The 17,370-nt window shown below is 40.1% G+C and overlaps 1 protein-coding gene across 1 annotated transcript in view; it reads left to right on the top strand.

Moving 5' to 3' along the window:
• stim2b (stromal interaction molecule 2b) overlaps positions 1-17,370 on the top strand; it is a 239,247-nt gene that overhangs the window by 180,050 nt on the left and 41,827 nt on the right. The window contains exon 5 of the mRNA XM_028802000.2: positions 13,704-13,819. Coding sequence (XP_028657833.1) covers positions 13,704-13,819 — 116 coding nt within the window. The remainder of the gene's footprint in view (positions 1-13,703; positions 13,820-17,370) is intronic.

Below are 17,370 nucleotides of genomic sequence, written 5' to 3'. Positions count from 1 at the left end.
CTGGAAATTGGAGGCGTTTGAATTGAAATGGGTTTCATCGATAACGTCGCATCCAGCTTTTGAGACTTTAAACATTCATAAACAACAAAGTGTCCACTACTCAAATCGTCACCTGTGAATCTAAGATGTTTAAGAGGCATTGGCAGTTGTCCAAAGGTGTAAAATATTTGGCCATTTCGGTACACTTGAAAGCGACAACCGAACAATTCAGCAGCAGCCATCAACTGACATGCAGAACCATAGATGAAGGGCTTAAACATTTCACTCTTATAGTGGTCCTGTGTAGTATAATTATCTCCTGTACCATCAACAGTCCACACCTTGAACCTGTCCCAGTCATTCAATATATAAGACACAATGTTCCTCTGGATGTCAAGAGTGAGCCTGATATGGCCCTGCAATATGTAACACAGAGAATGGAAAAGGTAGTCGCCATCTCCAGGCATGGAAACCACTCGGGAAGTGAATTCAATATATAAGACACAATGTTCCTCTGGATGTCAAGAGTGAGCCTGATATGGCCCTGCAATATGTAACACAGAGAATGGAAAAGGTAGTCGCCATCTCCAGGCATGGAAACCACTCGGGAAGTGACAGTTCTTTGATCGATGGTGATCACCTCGATAGACATGTTAATGAGGGCACGGTTGGAACGTTAAAGGAAATGGGTACCTGAACAATGTAAACTAAGTGTAAAATACCTACACAATAACTATAATCGTATTATACGAACAATAAAACAGCGGAGAAGCCGTGGATTAAATAAAAAGACTGCAGCTATCAGCAGGGTGACGTGAATACCGTGGCGAAGCAAGGAAGGGAATGAAAAGACCGGAGCGACGGACAGCGTTGTATAGGCAGGCAGCCAACTACGTGGGAGGCATGGGGATGGGGGACCCAACACCACCTCACATGGCGACCGAGCTGCAGGCTATGGACATATATATGTACGTAAGTAGGATTCAGTTAGCGTTGGGAACCCGCGTACCAAATTTCTTGAAGATGGGCCCATAACTAACAAAGACCGTTGGAAAGTTCAATATGCCGACAGTGGTGTCATACCACCAAAATAAGTACGTACATCGGTTTCGGTTAGCTCAGGGAAGCCGCCTACCAAATTTCGTGAAGATGGGGCCATAAATAAGAAAGTTTAACATGGCGGAAGTTGTCGACCATTATGACCGTTACGCGTATAATTTCGAAATGAAACCTGCTTAACTTTTGTAAGTAAGCTGTAAGGAATGAGCCTGCCAAATTTCAGCCTTCTACCTACACGAGAAGTTGGAGAATTAGTGATGAGCGAGTCAGTCAGTGAGGGCTTTGCCATTTATTAGTATAGATTAACATATTATGTCTTGTTTAGTCCAAATGAAAATATACAGTAGTTACTTTACATAGACATTTGTCAATATTTCTCTCTGTAACTTGGTAATTCTACCTAAAGTACTCTTTTTATAAAAAAGAATCAGCTTCTTATATGTTACACACACAGCTTCTGAAATAACCCCATTCTCAGGTTTACAGTCATATTGCCAGACTGCAGTTCTTAATAATGGATTATTCTACATCCTTTGTTCTGCGAGTTGGAAAATAGAATGCTAGGAAGGCAAGGGCCAGATGAACACTAGTGTGGATCATTACCAAAAGCTCAAACTAATGTGTGACAAAGCCCTAAACATAAACCAAAATTGTGGTCAAGAATCTAAAGGAAGAAGCTCAAAATGCCAGTGCAATAAAGAAATCCCTAGAAAATTTGTGATAGCACATTCAAGTAACAGTGTGACAATATTGACCTTATGAAAGTATGAACCAATGACCTCTGCTTATATATAGTTGTCTAATGACATCCTGTGACATGAATTCTGGTGCTATGCAATGGAGGATTGCGTCTTGAATATGTGAGTACAAAATTGTAGTCCGCTAAAAAGAAGATATTGTTGTGATAAACAAAAAACAATAAAACTAAATGTCCCCTAACAAAATGTATCAACAAAGTGTAAGTAAATAACAATAATAATAAGTTGCATTTATAGAGCGTCATTCACAAACCCAAGGTTGCAAAAAAAAATGACACAGTAGACAAAAGTTCATAGAAGAGGAAAGTTTTCATTTGAGATTTAAAGGTGCAGAAAGAGGAGCAATCTCAGAGAGACTGAGGAAGAGAGTTCCAGAACTGAGGGGCTATAGGACTGAAGGACCTGCCTCCCAGGGTCGAGAGTCTGGTACGTGGGACAGGAAGGAGATTACTGCTCGAGGACCTGAGAGAGCGACAAGGAGTGTAAGGAGTTAGTAGCTGAGTGAGGTAGAGAGGCGCAAGGTTAAATAGGGCTTTGAAGGTGAGAAGCAGAATCTTGAATTTAATCCTTGATGGAACTGGTAACCAGTGAAGCTGGGAGAGAACAGAGGAGATGTGAGCAAAATGCTTTGTGTGGGTGAGGACTCTAGCTGGAGAGTTCTGAATGTACTGTAGCTTCTGTATAGATTTTGCAGGGAAGCCAATGAAGAGGGAATTACAGTAATCAATATGAGACATTATGAAACAATGAACCAGAGTTTTAGCATCAGTAAAGGACAGAAATAGACGGAGGCGGGCAATGTTACGGAGATGATAGAATGAAATTTTGGAAAGAGACCTAATGTGTAGCTCAAAGTTAAGTGATGAATCAAACAAAACACCAAGATTTCTGACAACAGGAGCAGGTATGACAAGTGCACCATCAACAGAAACAGAGAAGTTGGATGCCTTAGAAAGTTGGGTTTTTGGACCTACCAGTAACACTTGAGTTGTTTTGGCATTAAGTTTGAGAAAGATATTTTCCATCCATAGCTTAAGATCAGTGATGCAGTCAGCGAATGTGCTGGGAGGTGAATCTATAGGGGAGTCTGTACTAAGATATAACTGTATATTGTCTGCATAACAGTGGAAGTTAAGGCCATGTCTGCGAATAATCTGACTCAAAGGAAGGATATGAAGTAGAAAAAGTAATGGCCCAAGGACTGAACCCTGAGGGACACCACACGACATAGGTGAGGTGAAGGATTTATATTGGCCGAGTGTGACAAACTGTTGCCTATTAGAGAGATATGATGTGAGCCATTAAAAGTAAAATTGAATTCAACAAAGATAAAACCTTAAAAAAGAAAAACACAAAAAGAAAGAAAAATGTATTAATGATAAACAATAAATGAAATAAAAGGTAACAAAGTTGCCAACATTATAACACCCTGTTTGCATTTTAAATCTTAACTGCCTCTGCATGTAAGGAACTACCAATATATATTAATGTATTTTATGTTTCACATGGCATAGTTGTTAAGCAGTGGCGACTGCTCTAAGACTACAAGGGAAGCTCCGGTTCCTCTACTATGTCAGAAAATAAATGCTCATATATGCACTGTCGTATTTATATTGGTTTTAATAAAAGTGCGCTAGAACGCGTTCAACTTCATGACTAGCTCGTTCAGAATCAGTTATTTATTGTAGATTGTTTGACGCGATTTTCTTGTCATACATTTCCGTGCAGCACACCGCGTTAAACCCTCCTGAAGCCCAGCTTCACTGGAGCTCTATGGGCAAGCACAGAGGAGCTTTTTTCACTGCAGAAAAGCTGGACGGTAATTGGATAAATGCACCAAAATCATCACTTCCAGGGAAGCTCAGCTTCTCTGGGAGTGAATGGAGCAGTGGGCGGGCCAGGACGCTGGGCTGCTGCATGATGATTAGAGGAGCTGTTTAAAGGGCGGAACCCCTTTTTTGATTGACAGCATGTCTTAAGTATACATCAGCACTACAGAGATTCGAGTTCAGTCCATCCATCCATCCATCCATTTTCCAACCCGCTGAATCCGAACACAGGGTCACGGGGGTCTGCTGGAGCCAATCCCAGCCAACACAGGGCACAAGGCAGGGAACCAATCTTGGGCAGGGTGCCAACCCACCGCAGGACACACACAAACACACCCACACACCAAGCACACACTAGGGCCAATTTAGAATCGCCAATCCACCTAACCTGCATGTCTTTGGATTGTGGGAGGAAACCGGAGCGCCCGGAGGAAACCCACGCAGACACGGGGAGAACATGCAAACTCCACGCAGGGAGGACCCGGGAAGCGAACCCAGGTCCCCAGAACTCCCAACTGCGAGGCAGCAGCGCTACCCACTGCGCCACCGTGCCACCCTCGAGTTCAGTCCCATGCGGATAAGCAGGTGAAGTCGTACGACAAACTGCAGCACTCTGTATTGTTTGCTGGTAATATAAACCATTTTTGTTTATACAAATCATTCTGTAAATAAAAAAAAAAACATATTATAGCGTTCTTGACTTTGCTCCTTGTTTCAGCATTGTAAAGTTAGTTCGTTCATATAATTAAAGTAGCTCGTGGAAGGGGAAACTAGCCAGCTAGCAAGCTGTGCATAATGGCAGATGCAGACGGTGCTAATATTGTTGACCTGCTTTTGGCAAAACCATTTAGTAGTCTTTCTTACGAGGAGAGACTCAGAATTAAACGGCAGGGCAGACCAACGCCCAAGATTGATCTGGTGCAAAAATCAGGAGAAAATAACAGGTCTTTTCAGCTCTCCTGGTATGACAAGGTGAACTGGCTGACTGGAAGTGCTGTGACAAAGAAAATGTACTGTTGGCCATGCCTCTTGACGAAACCTTCTCAGGGAATGGGATGTGTTTGGTCAAACATGGGTTTTGGGGATCTGGGTAACTTTGACAGGGCATACAAAAGGCATGAAAAGTGCAAAGAACATGTGAGTTCATGTGCAAGGTTAAGTTGTCTGGGCAGGGTCAGGGTTGAACATGCAATCAATGAAGGTCTTCGCATTCAGGTGGCAAAACATAATGAAACAGTAAAAAAAAACAGGGCCTTCCTAAACCGACTAATTGATGTGACTTCCTTGCTTGGCCGTCAGGAGCTGGCATTCAGGGGACATGATGAGAGTAGTGAATCAGAAAATAAGGGGAATTACAGGGAATTTACAGAAACTTTAGCTAAATATGACTCTGTCTTGGCCACACAATTTCAGTCACCAGCTGTGTTTTCTGGTATGTCCCACTCAATCCAAAATGACTTGATCTCTGCTCTCGCAGCCACTGTTTCTGATCATATAAAAGGTGAAATTCAGACTGCTCCTTTTTTGCATGGCAGGTGGATGAAGCAACTGACATATCTTGCCATGCCCAACTGTCTGTCATTGTTAGATATGTGGATAGTGCAGGTAAAATTCAAGAGTGCTTCATTGGATTTTTGGATGTGTCAGGGGGTCGAGATGCTCAGTCTGTGTTTGAAGTTTTAAACGAGAACATGCAGGGCTACAGTTTTAGAGAAAAACTTGTGGCACATACCTACGATGGGGCTGTTGTCTTTGCTTCATCTCTCAATGGCCTACAGGCCAAAGTTAAAGTAATAGCCCCTAGTGCAGTGTTTGTGCATTGCTATGCACACAGACTGAACCTGGTGTTGTCCCAGGGTGCTGAATGCTTGCCTGAGTCAAGAATATTTTTTGCATCTCTCTCTGGGTTCACCACATTTTTTTCAAAGTCCACAAAAAGGATGTCTTTTCTTGAGTCTGCAGGGTCTTCAAGATTGCCCAGAAACGCTCCTACTCGATGAAATTTCACATCACGGATAGTGAGCACTGTGGCAAACAATTACGATGGCCTCCTGCAGACTTTTGACAAGATTACCCAGGATGAGAGCATGGATGATGACACAAAGGCTTCATAATGGAACTGGAGGATTTTGAGTTTGTGTTCATGTTGTACACATATAAACAAATATTCTCTGAGACAGATGTTGTCTTTGATATTGTCCAGCAAAGGGCTATGGATGTTCTTTATTGCAAAAAAAGAATTGGGTCTCTCCTTGCTTTTGTCAAGGAGAAGAGGTCAGAGGAGGCTTATCAAGCAGTTTATGCAAAAGCAGCAAATCTCACATCAGACCCTCAAGATGAACCTATTAGAAAGCACCGTCTGTCACAATTACAGGATACCCAGGACAGCTACAGAAATTTGTACATGGCCATCCACATAATCTCATGGAGCAGATTTCTCAGCGTTTTTCAAATTTGGAAAGCATGAGCTTCTTAGAATTAGTCAATCCAGGGAAATTTGATGAAATGAGACAAGTGTTTCCAGAGGGGGCATTTGAAAGTGTGCTGAAAAGTTATGGCCATTTCTTTGACTCAGGGAGACTGAGATCTGAACTTCAAGTACTATATTCAGATCATGACTTACAGGGGAGCAGGGGTAAGCGGTGTGATTTCTTGGTGTTTTTTAAAGACATGGAGTTGGATAGTGCAATGCCTCAGCTATACAAGCTGTTGTCGTTAGTGGCAACAATTGGCGCTACATCAGCAGGTGTAGAGAGGAGCTTCTCCTGTTTAAAACGGGTCAAGTCATACACCCTCAACACGATGGGCCAAGATCGTTTGAGCAATCTTGCTCTCCTGACCATTGAGAGGAAACTGGTTAAGTCCCTGGAAAAGACGGCCAATTGGTACGACAGGGTCACAGACCATTTTCTGCAAAAGGAACGGAGGGCATAATTTACGTACAAATAACATAATGGATTTTATGATGAAGGCCTAATATGAGCTTCCCCTGTTTCAAAAGCTAGCAGCCGCCACTGTTGTTAAGGCATTGGACTTGGTACTTCAGACCCTGTGGTTGTGGCTTCAAATCCCATTGCTGACATTGTGTGACCATGAGCACATGACTTCACCTACAGTACCTTTGCTCCAACTGGAAAAATGAAAATGTAACCAATTGTATCTGAAATGTCACCTTGGACAAAGGAGTCAGACAAATAATAAGTAGTAATATTTATTCATAGAGATTTGTTTCAGCAATGAACCACCCTTTTTATTTAAATTTGAAGTTGTTTATGTATTTATTGAATGCTTGACTATTCTATTAAAGACATCTTAAATTTTTCAGTAACTTTTTAGGAAGTCATTGTTGCAATAATCTAATATACCATGTTTCTAACTAGCCATGTCTATCAATTATGGAGAATCCACTGCATCCACTAAACAGTATCATCTCCAGACAGAGGAGCAGCTTCAGCGACAGACTGCTGTCACTGTCCTGCTCCACTGACAGATTGAGGAGATCGTTCCTCCCCCAAACTATGCGACTCTTCATTTAACATTATACAAAGTTATTGTCTTTTTTTCACCTGTATTATTATCATTCTTTAATTTAATATTATTTATTGTATCAGTATGCTGCTGCTGGAAAATGTGAATTTCCCATTGGGATTAATAAAGTATCTATCTATCTATCTATCTATCTATCTATCTATCTATCTATCTATCTATCTATCTATCTATCTATCTATCTATCTATCTATCTATCTATCTATCTATCTATCTATCTATCTATCTATCTATCTATCTATCTATCTATCTATCTGACTGGTTTACTCCCAATCCTCACCCTTGGCTGTTTGGGTGCTGAAACCACATGGTGTTTTCATGTGGCTCCTTCAGGCTGAGCCCAATCCAAGTTATTTGGGTTAGTAGACCACTAAATATTGACCTCAGAGAGTGGGCCCTCTTATCTTTGTTCTGTAATAAGTATCACAGAATTGTAAATTTTGACTTTGTTCTCTGTCATGATCCCCACCCCCAACTTTGTCTAGTTTGCCATTAGTGATCCTACCAGAAACATAAATATTAATGGCATCAGAGCTTCAAAGATAATTAAGGCACTCTACTCCATACCAAAGTCACAAGCAGCTGAAATGAGGTTTGTTTGGAGGGTTGCTGGAGTCAGTTTCTGGGCACGTAATTGGGATACCACTGGGAGTCTCTGACACAGAATGTGCCAGCCAAGGCCTATTGGGAGAGGACTCAAGACATGCTGGAAGGATTTTATTTCTCAGCTGGCTAGGGGACATCAGGAAATATCCCAGGAGCAGCAGAAGAATTTTTCTGACAAAAAGGTGGTCTGTTTGGGTGATAACACCCCTGACTGAGAAAATCAGATCCAAAGTGAAGTGAATTCATCCAATCTGTTATAGTTACTGCTTACAGTAATATTACCTATTGGTACCTTATTGAAATTAATTTTTCAACCAATCTGAGTAGTGTTTTGAGCACTATAGTAAAATTAATAGAGGTTAATGAAACGTGAAAGCTAACAAAATGTCAGAGATGATAAGCACATAGATATTTCAGAGTTGTGTTCCAAGATATTAAATACATCTTGATTTGCACTATTTGGCAAAGCTAGAGGTTGAAACTTACTGAAACACGACTAAAGTGCTGCCAGTAATCCATCTACCCCTTACATTTACTGTGTACTATCCATCCATCGATTTTCCAACCTGCTGAATCCGAACACAGGGTCACGGGGGTCTGCTGGAGCCAATCCTAGCCAACACAGGGCACAAGGCAGGAACCAATCCCGGGCAGGGTGCCAACCCACCGCAGGACACACACAAACACACCCACACACCTTCTCTGAAAATAAATTTGATTTAAACGTGTACAGTGATCCCTCGCTATATCGCGCTTCGCCTTTCGCGGCTTCACTCCATCGCAGATTTTATATGTAAGCATATTTAAATATATATCGCAGATTTTTTGCTGGTTCGCGGATTTCTGCGGACAATGGGTCTTTTAATTTCTGGTACATGCTTCCTCAGTTGGTTTGCCCAGTTGATTTCATACAAGGGACGCTATTGGCAGATGGCTGAGAAGCTACCCAAATTATTTTCTCTCTCTCTCTCTTGCGCTGACTGCCTCTGATCCTGACGTAGGGGGATTGAGCAGGGGGGCTGTTCGCACACCTAGACGATAGGGGCGCTCATCTAAAAATGCTGAAAGATTATCTTCACGTTGCTATCTTTTGTGCAGCTACTTCCTGAAACGACAATATCTTCACGTTGCTATCTTTTGTGCAGCTACTTCCTGAAACGACAAGCTGCACGGTGCTTCGCATACTTAAAAGCTCAAAGGGCACGTATTGATTTTTGACTGTTTGTTCTCTGTCTCTCTCTATCTCTCTCTCTCTCTCTCTCTCTGCTCCTGACGGAGGGGGTGTGAGCTGCCGCCTTCAACAGCTTTGTGCCGCGGTGCTTCGCATACTTAAAAGCCAAACAGAGAAGAGCAAACAAATCAATAGGGCTATCTCTCTGACATCTGCTCCTGACACGCACACCTTTGAAGAGGAAGATATGTTTGCATTCTTTTAATTGTGAGACGGAACTGTCATCTCTGTCTTGTCATGGAGCACAGTTTAAACTTTTGAAAAAGAGACAAATGTTTGTTTGCAGTGTTTGAATAACGTTCCTGTCTCTCTACAACCTCCTGTGTTTCTGCGCAAATCTGTGACCCAAGCATGACAATATAAAAATAACCATATAAACATATGGTTTCTACTTCGCGGATTTTCTTATTTCGCGGGTGGCTCTGGAACGCAACCCCCGCGATGGAGGAGGGATTACTGTACTTTTCTCATGGTAAAACAATTTAGTTTATTAACCTCCTTGGCATTTTCCCCCAAGCGTGACACTGGCTCGGAATTTTATGTAAAAAAGGTTGTTCTTGAACCATACATGGAGTGATATATGAAGATCCGCTTTACATTTTTAAAACTGAATAACTCTTGAAACAATATTCTGCTGCCATCTAGTGGATGGAATAACATCATGCTGCAGAAAATCATGAATAGTTCTATGTAACTCTAAGATAACTCATCAATAGTCAATTGAGCAGGGCCTTCACCCAAAGCACAATGGCATATAAAAGGAGAAGCTGTGAATCCAGTTTTAGAACAAACTGAAATTGAACCATTATTGGGAAAAGGATGCTAAGGATAGAGTTGGCAGGAAAGAAGAAAAGAGGAAGGCCTAAGAGAAGGTTTATGCGTGTGGTGAGAGAAGACATGCAGGTGACAGAGAAAGATGTGGAGGACAGGAAGATACAGAAAAAGATTATCCTCTAACGGGAGCAGCCGAGACAAAAAGAAGAAGAAGGTGAATCAATTGATAGCAATGGCAATGTGAATTGGTCATCAGACGTTGACAGGTGTAATGGAAGTAATGCATACAACACTGCACGAATGAACTGCTGTGATATGCCTGGTGACTTAAATCACGTAATGCTGCAGCAGGCTGTAAATAGGTGTTTGACAAAATGGTTACAATAAAGTAGCAGAATGAAAAAGACATTAGCCTCCTTAATGCAGCAAATGTTGTTCGTGTCAGGAGAAATGTGAGCATCAGTAAGGCCTGCGCTGTGGTAGTCAACAATAACACAATGGGCGTCAGCCATTGTGTGGTTTATGCTTTCTACACTCTCATACTTAAGCAACAAAAAAATTATTAAAAAAAATGCCCAAAGAAACATAGTTCTACTATGCAGATTGCAACATCAGGATGTGGCTTAGTGGCTACCTCATAAAATTTCACATGAAGGACGTGTGCCATATCTGCATTAGTACAGCAGTGCACACTAGGCATTTCTTTCTTACAGTATTTGTGTTGACTTTTAGGTATTTGCATGTTTCTGTTATGCATAATAAAAATTTTTTATTGTTGGAAAAAAAATAATTTTCTCTAGTTTTCCTTGAAGTAAACATAATGCTAAGGGGCTACATCATAAAATAACAGAATTTTAACTTTTTCAATACGTTATGGAGTTATAGTAAACATTTATGATATTTGTATCATAGTTGACAGTAAATTCCCACAGGGTTTTTAAATGTATTTGTCCCCACTTTGGCAATAATTTATATGCCACATTCAACTCCCTCCTGTCTAGAAACAGAAGTTTTAAAAGCACTTCATTATGCAAATAAGTGCTACTTCAGGTCAGCTACGTTCTCCTGTGATTACGCTGATGCATTCTTAACTTTAATTAGCTTAATCGCAATCCTTTCAATTAATATTAGTTTATCCAATGACTTGTTCTTCGGAGAGAATAACTTAAATTTATGAGTCATGTTTTAAATTACAGGTCTTAAAGGGGGCTGATGCAGTGGGTATAACTCTCAGACGCTGACATTTTTCACAGGCCGCTTATGTAAATGTATTTACAGAACAGACAGTCTCTGTGGTAATTACATTATGTTAAATTAACTAAATAAGATAAGCTAAACTTAACTTATCTTCATTTACTTTTCATTGCCATTTAGTTAACATTTCCATCATTAGGAAACATAGGAGCCTGAAAGATTGGAAAAACTCTTTTGATATGAACTCAGCCTTATATGATTTCTTAATAATTTTCAAACAAAGACTAATGTTTAAATTGCTAACTAAATAATGGGTAAGGTACTCAGCTATGATGTCAATAGTATAATCAAATATTTACATTTTAAGTAATGTTTAAAAAGTCTCATGGGAAGTATATCATATCATATTTTGTATGCGTGTTCTCCCCTGAAAATAACATGATAGTTTAGTGGTGACCACCATTTCTAGTCTAATCTGTCCTTTGATCCCGCAGGATCTCAGTAGGTAACCCAGCGTGTGTAAGGTACTGTATGTCTTTTCATTGTCAGTCCCTTAGTGCTTTTCCTGTCAGTGCTGTACCCTCTGTTTGGAGAGGGTATACTCTTTAAACTGTGTCAGTTTTCTGAATATGAGTTCACTCCAATTCTTTGGCATTTTCCAACCTGTTGTCGCTTTGTCTGTTGTACTATTTTGTCCACAATTCCCCCTGCTGCTATAGATTCTTAATTATTTAATCATAGCATTCTGTTATTTCTTGTTTTTGTCTTGTTTAACAACCATAGTAAACAAGCCCGTGATAGCCTTTCATGGCTCCAGCATGACCCAGAATTGAATTATTTAACACGTTAGTGTATCCTCTTATTATGAAAGTATTTCTTTTTAGTTAATGGTTGATATTTGAACAGTCACATAGTGTTCTCACAACAGTAGAGTTTAGTACAACTGCCTTACAATAACAATATACAGAAAATAGGCTTAAGCTAGGGAACAAACTCTATAGCTATAACATAACATATATACTATATTTTATACCTGTATGCTATTCCTTTGTTTTGGAAAAAATGCAGCAATCAAATATGAACGTATTTCCTTTACTATCCCCTTGTTGTCTCTAAGCATACCGGTGCCATCTTGTTTTTCATTGCCTGAGAATGATTTAGTGCCTTCTTGTAAACTGGAAGCAGGCTTTTATTTGTCATCTGGCCACTCCGCTAAAAAGGCCAGATTACTAGAATGTTGCAGGGCTGGCTGTCCTTCGGCAAGTTTCTCCTATCTCCTCACAGTTTCTCTGAACTTCACTCAGAGTGACCATTAGGTCCTTGGCCACCATTCTTACTATAACCTTTCACCCCTGGTTGTGCTGTTTTGCCAGTGTGCCAGCTCTAGGAAGCATTGTGGTTGTTACAAATGCATTGTCACTGTGCTCTTCGTAGAATCCTTGGATATCACTGGTTTGACTTTGTCTCGATCAAGCAGTTGCTCATGGAGTCCCGAATTAGGCACATTACCTGCATCGTGAGGCAGCGTCAGTTATGGCACTACGGCAATGTGGCGCGATTCCCTGAAGGTGATCCGGCTCACAGGATCCTCATTGTTGAGGACCAAAAGCAGCTGGACCAGGCAAAGAGGATGTCTACATAACACCTGGCTGCAGAAGATAGATGGTCATTTCCAGAATGTGGGATTGAACCTTGTGTCTGCCCCGGGGGATGCTAAACTGTTTCGTCATGTGGTGGGTACAGCAACACGCTGTACCAGTGCATGCTCCTCGGCCTGACCTGACTATGCGCTTGGGCATCTTCAAGGTTGCACAATTTCTTTGTAGCCTTGCCCGGATCTGTGCCTAAGCACAACTGTGTTTAAACTCTGCAGGTAATTCCTTCAACTTCATTGCCTGGTTTTTGCTGTGATGCACATGATGTCAGTTATGGGACCTTATGTAGACTGGTGTGTGTCTTTCTTTCCTAATCATGTGCAGTCAATTGCATTTACCAAGTGTGCACTCCAGCCAAGGTGTAAAAGCATCTCTATGATGATCAATAGAATCTCAATGTGATATTTCAGTTTTATTTTTAATAAAGTTGCAGAAATTGCTAAAATCCTATTTTTGCTTTGTCACTCTGGGGGTATTGAGTATTGTTTAATTAAGCAAAAATGAATTTAAACAATTTTAGCACAAAGCTGCAACATAACAAAATGTGGAAATAGTAAAAGGGTCTGAATGCTTTCTATACACACACACACACACACACACATAAATTAAACACATGCATCTTAGTTGAAAGTGGCCTGGGCTTAAAGACCACTGTCACATATTGATTGATTCAGTTCTGGATGTGGCCCAAAGTAAAATCCAGTTTCTGAAAATCCTAAAACTGAGAGAGCAGGAAAACCCATTCAGAAATAAATAAGAGAAAACACACTTGACATTACATTTTTGCTTCCTGTAACATATCATTTGCTCTTTTTCAGAAGAGTTTAAGCCAGAGGAGGAAGTTATTAAAGTGTGGGTAATATTCTACCGTCTTATAGTAATAAGAAAGTAAAATATTGATATTAAAATCTGTCAGGAATGTCCTGTGTTTAAAACTGTCTTTGTATTTCAGCACTTGTTCAAAGAAAAAATGTATATTTTTTTTTGTTGAATGGAAGGAAATTTTCAGAAAGAATCAATAACTCCTCACAGAGACAGGTTAATGATTTCAGTCTCTCGTTTTGTCTTGTAGGATTGCTGCAAATGAACCTTCGTTTATGACATCTCAGCTGAAGATTTTGGATCAGCGCCACAAACAAAAACTGAATTTGAAAGCTCTGGATGCAGTTTTGTTTGGACCCCCAATTCGTTAGTATAAACCTGAGATTTCTTTTCCTTATTGTAAAATTCAAGATGTAAATATTTAAAGATGGATTTCTTTACACAGGTTATCTTTGTGTGAACAACTCCTTGCCACACTTGTTCTCTCTTTACTATAAAATATAAATGAGTTAGAGAAAAGCAGTTTTATATTATGAAGCCAAAACAGTTTATCCAAAATACCGTGACTTATTGCAGCTGTGTCCACAGTTTCTCCTTTAGTTTCTGAGACATTGCTTCTTACAAGAATATTCCACTGAAGTGAAATAAAATTATTCACAGTAAGCAATGAAAGTGGCAAATGTATGATACAAGGAATACTAGCAAACAAAGAAGCTGTATTCATTGTTTTTCGGTTTCTTGGTGATTTTGGTTACTGGCAGGGAAAATCCGGTACTCCTAGTATCTGATTTTCTCCAGTTTTAAAGAAAGTTGAGCAGTACAGCTTTTAGCACCACAAATGTATACTGCCAAATTCAAATCTCAATCCATGACTATGAAAATGTAATTTACGTGATTTTCGAATGTCCTTATGGGATTTCTTTGAGTAGTTTAGTTTCTTTCCACTTCCTAAAGACTGGACGTTTTCCCTGTATAAGTGACTGTATGCACTGGTGTCCAAACTGGGTTAGTCCCTGACTCATTCCCAGTGGTTGCAGTATTGGTTCTGGCTTTCCACAATTGGAATAAACAGGGCTAGAAAATAAAAGAAGTGACTGAAGCCATTTATTTGACTTGATCTCTCTTCCCTGGTTTCTCATGTTGTCACTTTTAGATCTTGTTCATTCTGTCTATCAGGTTGCATAATGACTTTGAGGTTGGGTATCTAGATTCTAACTTATGTGACTGTGCACCAAAGTATTATAGCCTGAATACATTTTTAAAGTGATATCCAAAAGAAGGTGAACACTATGTGCAGAACTTCTCCTGACGGAAATTTTAGCACTTAGTCCTTACATTAGTGAGAGTTATTTCTATACATGGAAGATGCTTGTTTAAGGTCATGTTAATGACCACTTCCTCTGTGAAAGCTGCAGGCCAAAGTGAAACTATTTAGGCTAACCATTAAGTCACTAATAAATTCTTCATCATAAAGCTTCAATCAGAACTAGAATTAGAATCAACATTCACTTTATTGGCCAGGTACACTAATGTGTACTAGGAATTTGTCATGATTAAGTGTCATAAAAGAAAAAATACATATTGCCTTTGATTTTAGAGTGGTTAGGAGTGAGTTTTATTTTTCCACTCATTCTTTTATTAATTTAATTTTACTCTGCTTTCCCTGGTTAAGGTTGATGTGGTCGAGTTAAACTGACCTAGCCACCCAATCGTTAGCAATTTTTCCGTCTGAACCTGGGCAGTTCCCATATGCTTCCCAGCTAGCTAACAGATATAATCCAACCAGCATGTTGAGGGTTTGTCTCTGTGGCTTTGCCCACTTGGCTGTATCTGGAAAACCCTCTATAGAAGGTACCCAGTGCATATCCTACCTATATGCTTAAACCACCTCACCTGGCTCCTGTCATTCTAAAGGAACAGCCTTTACTCTCATGTCATTTCATACTGATGGCTTCATGTACTTGCAAGTCTCATTAATTAAGGGATTACTTGGAGATCATGGCCATAGGTAATGAATGAAGTGGATGGGCAGTTGACTAAATGGTAAATTCAAAGTATTTTTCTAAGAATGTGGCTCCTTCTTTAATAACACTCTCTTGGTCAATACTTAGAAAACTCCTCTTACTGTTTCGATTTATTAGTCAGACTTACAGTCACCTCTACCCTAATTTATAAACAACACTCAGAGGCACTTGAATTCCTCCAATTGATGCAACTACTCAAAACTTACTCCCAAGTTTAAAGCCACACTTTTTGGGGAGAGGACCAAGATCTCAAACTTGGAGGTGTGAACCGTATAGTAGTGTGCTGGAGATTACAGGCTATTAAGGGCAAAAGAGGACAGCATCATCTGCCAACAACAGAGGAGCAGCCCAAAGGTTCCTAAAATGGATACTGTCTAAGTCACAGCTTTGCAATGATATCCTTCTTATGAAAATCGTGAAATGATGAACTCTTGTTAAAGTCTGACACTCATATTAAACAAATGTGTCTTAAAAGCAGTTACAGGAGCTCAACTTTCAGCCCACAAATACACGGACCAAGTGACACACATTACTCTTAAAGTACCTTCCACAAGATTTCACAAAGTGCATGATTGTAAGCCTTTTTCCAGATCGACAAATGACATATAGACAAAAAATCAGCAGACTACTATAACTCTTAGATATCTCTGCAAGGACAAACCATCAGTCCACTGTTTAAAGACTGTGAGAATGAAGTATCGAATGAATTTTGCCTTCCCATAGAGGCTGAGAAGTGTGATCCTTCAGTAATTCTAAAACACTTTCCTCTTTTTCTTAAAATTGAGACCACTATTTTAATCTACCAGTCCCAAACCACTGTCTCCAACTTCCACTCAATGCTGAAGTGGTATATTAGCCAAAGCTCCAAAGTTAAATTTCACTTTATTGCCAAGCAACTTTGGAATTTGTGTTAGTGTTACAGGTATAACTTTTAATCACATTGCTTCCACTGCTTTTACCGTTCTCAGTCAGATCTCATCCACCTTTGAAATCTTCCCACAACAGAACATATTAACCAGATCAGTGACTTCAGCTACAGAAATGGTGCCACCCGCAACCAATGCTCCTGCCACTGCTTTCTCTAAGATATGCATATCCAGCAGGTTTAAGAGTTCCTCAAAGTAATCCTTAAACCACTTGAAGGTTGCGAGCAACTGTTCTTCACCCTTAATAAAAACATTGTGGTGGAACTGTTAAATAGTTTACTAGAACATTTTTGAGGTACTCTGAAATTCATCCTCCATGGCTTGTGCACATATAGCTGACAAAAAGGATAGTAAAAGGCAAACAAAGGTTTCTTTTAGTGGTCCCTTGAGTTTTTTAAGGTACATCTCACACCATATATGCCAAATGGGACTCTGCTCTGTTGGGCCCTTGAGCAAGGCCTTTAACCTGCAATTGCTCCGTCCTGGGTATGATGTTAATCTGCATCCATCCCTGCATGTAGGCCCTCCAACCTGCATGGAAAAACTTGGGGGTTGGTGGCAGAATTGTCACTCCAGCCACCATAAAAAAACCTCACACTGTTACACTCCGTCTGAACTAGTGTGGTGCTGCGGTGTCACACGTTGCATGGCTGCACTCTGGTCCTAATCTGGATCCTGAGTTGGTTTGTTGTGTGGTGGGTGCGGCAATGCACTGTATCAGTGGGTGCTCCTAACTTCCTCAAATCATTTGCCAAAACAGAATTTTAAGCCAGAGTTCTTATATCCTTCATGGTATATTTAATGAGGAAAATAGTTTACCATTTCAGCATTTAATGAGAACAGCCTCTTCCTGACATTCATCACTTGTATTTTCTGGGAGGTAAAAACTTTGATAGGTGCAGTTCCTATAATAATGATTTCTTTTGAATGTTTAATGCATTGATTGGCTGCAGACCCACTTATTGTG

This window comes from Erpetoichthys calabaricus, chromosome 5 (genome assembly GCF_900747795.2).
Source record: "Erpetoichthys calabaricus chromosome 5, fErpCal1.3, whole genome shotgun sequence".
NCBI lineage: Eukaryota > Metazoa > Chordata > Cladistia > Polypteriformes > Polypteridae > Erpetoichthys > Erpetoichthys calabaricus.
Note: the sequence above shows the minus strand (reverse complement) of the source record. Positions and strands in the feature narration are given on the sequence as shown.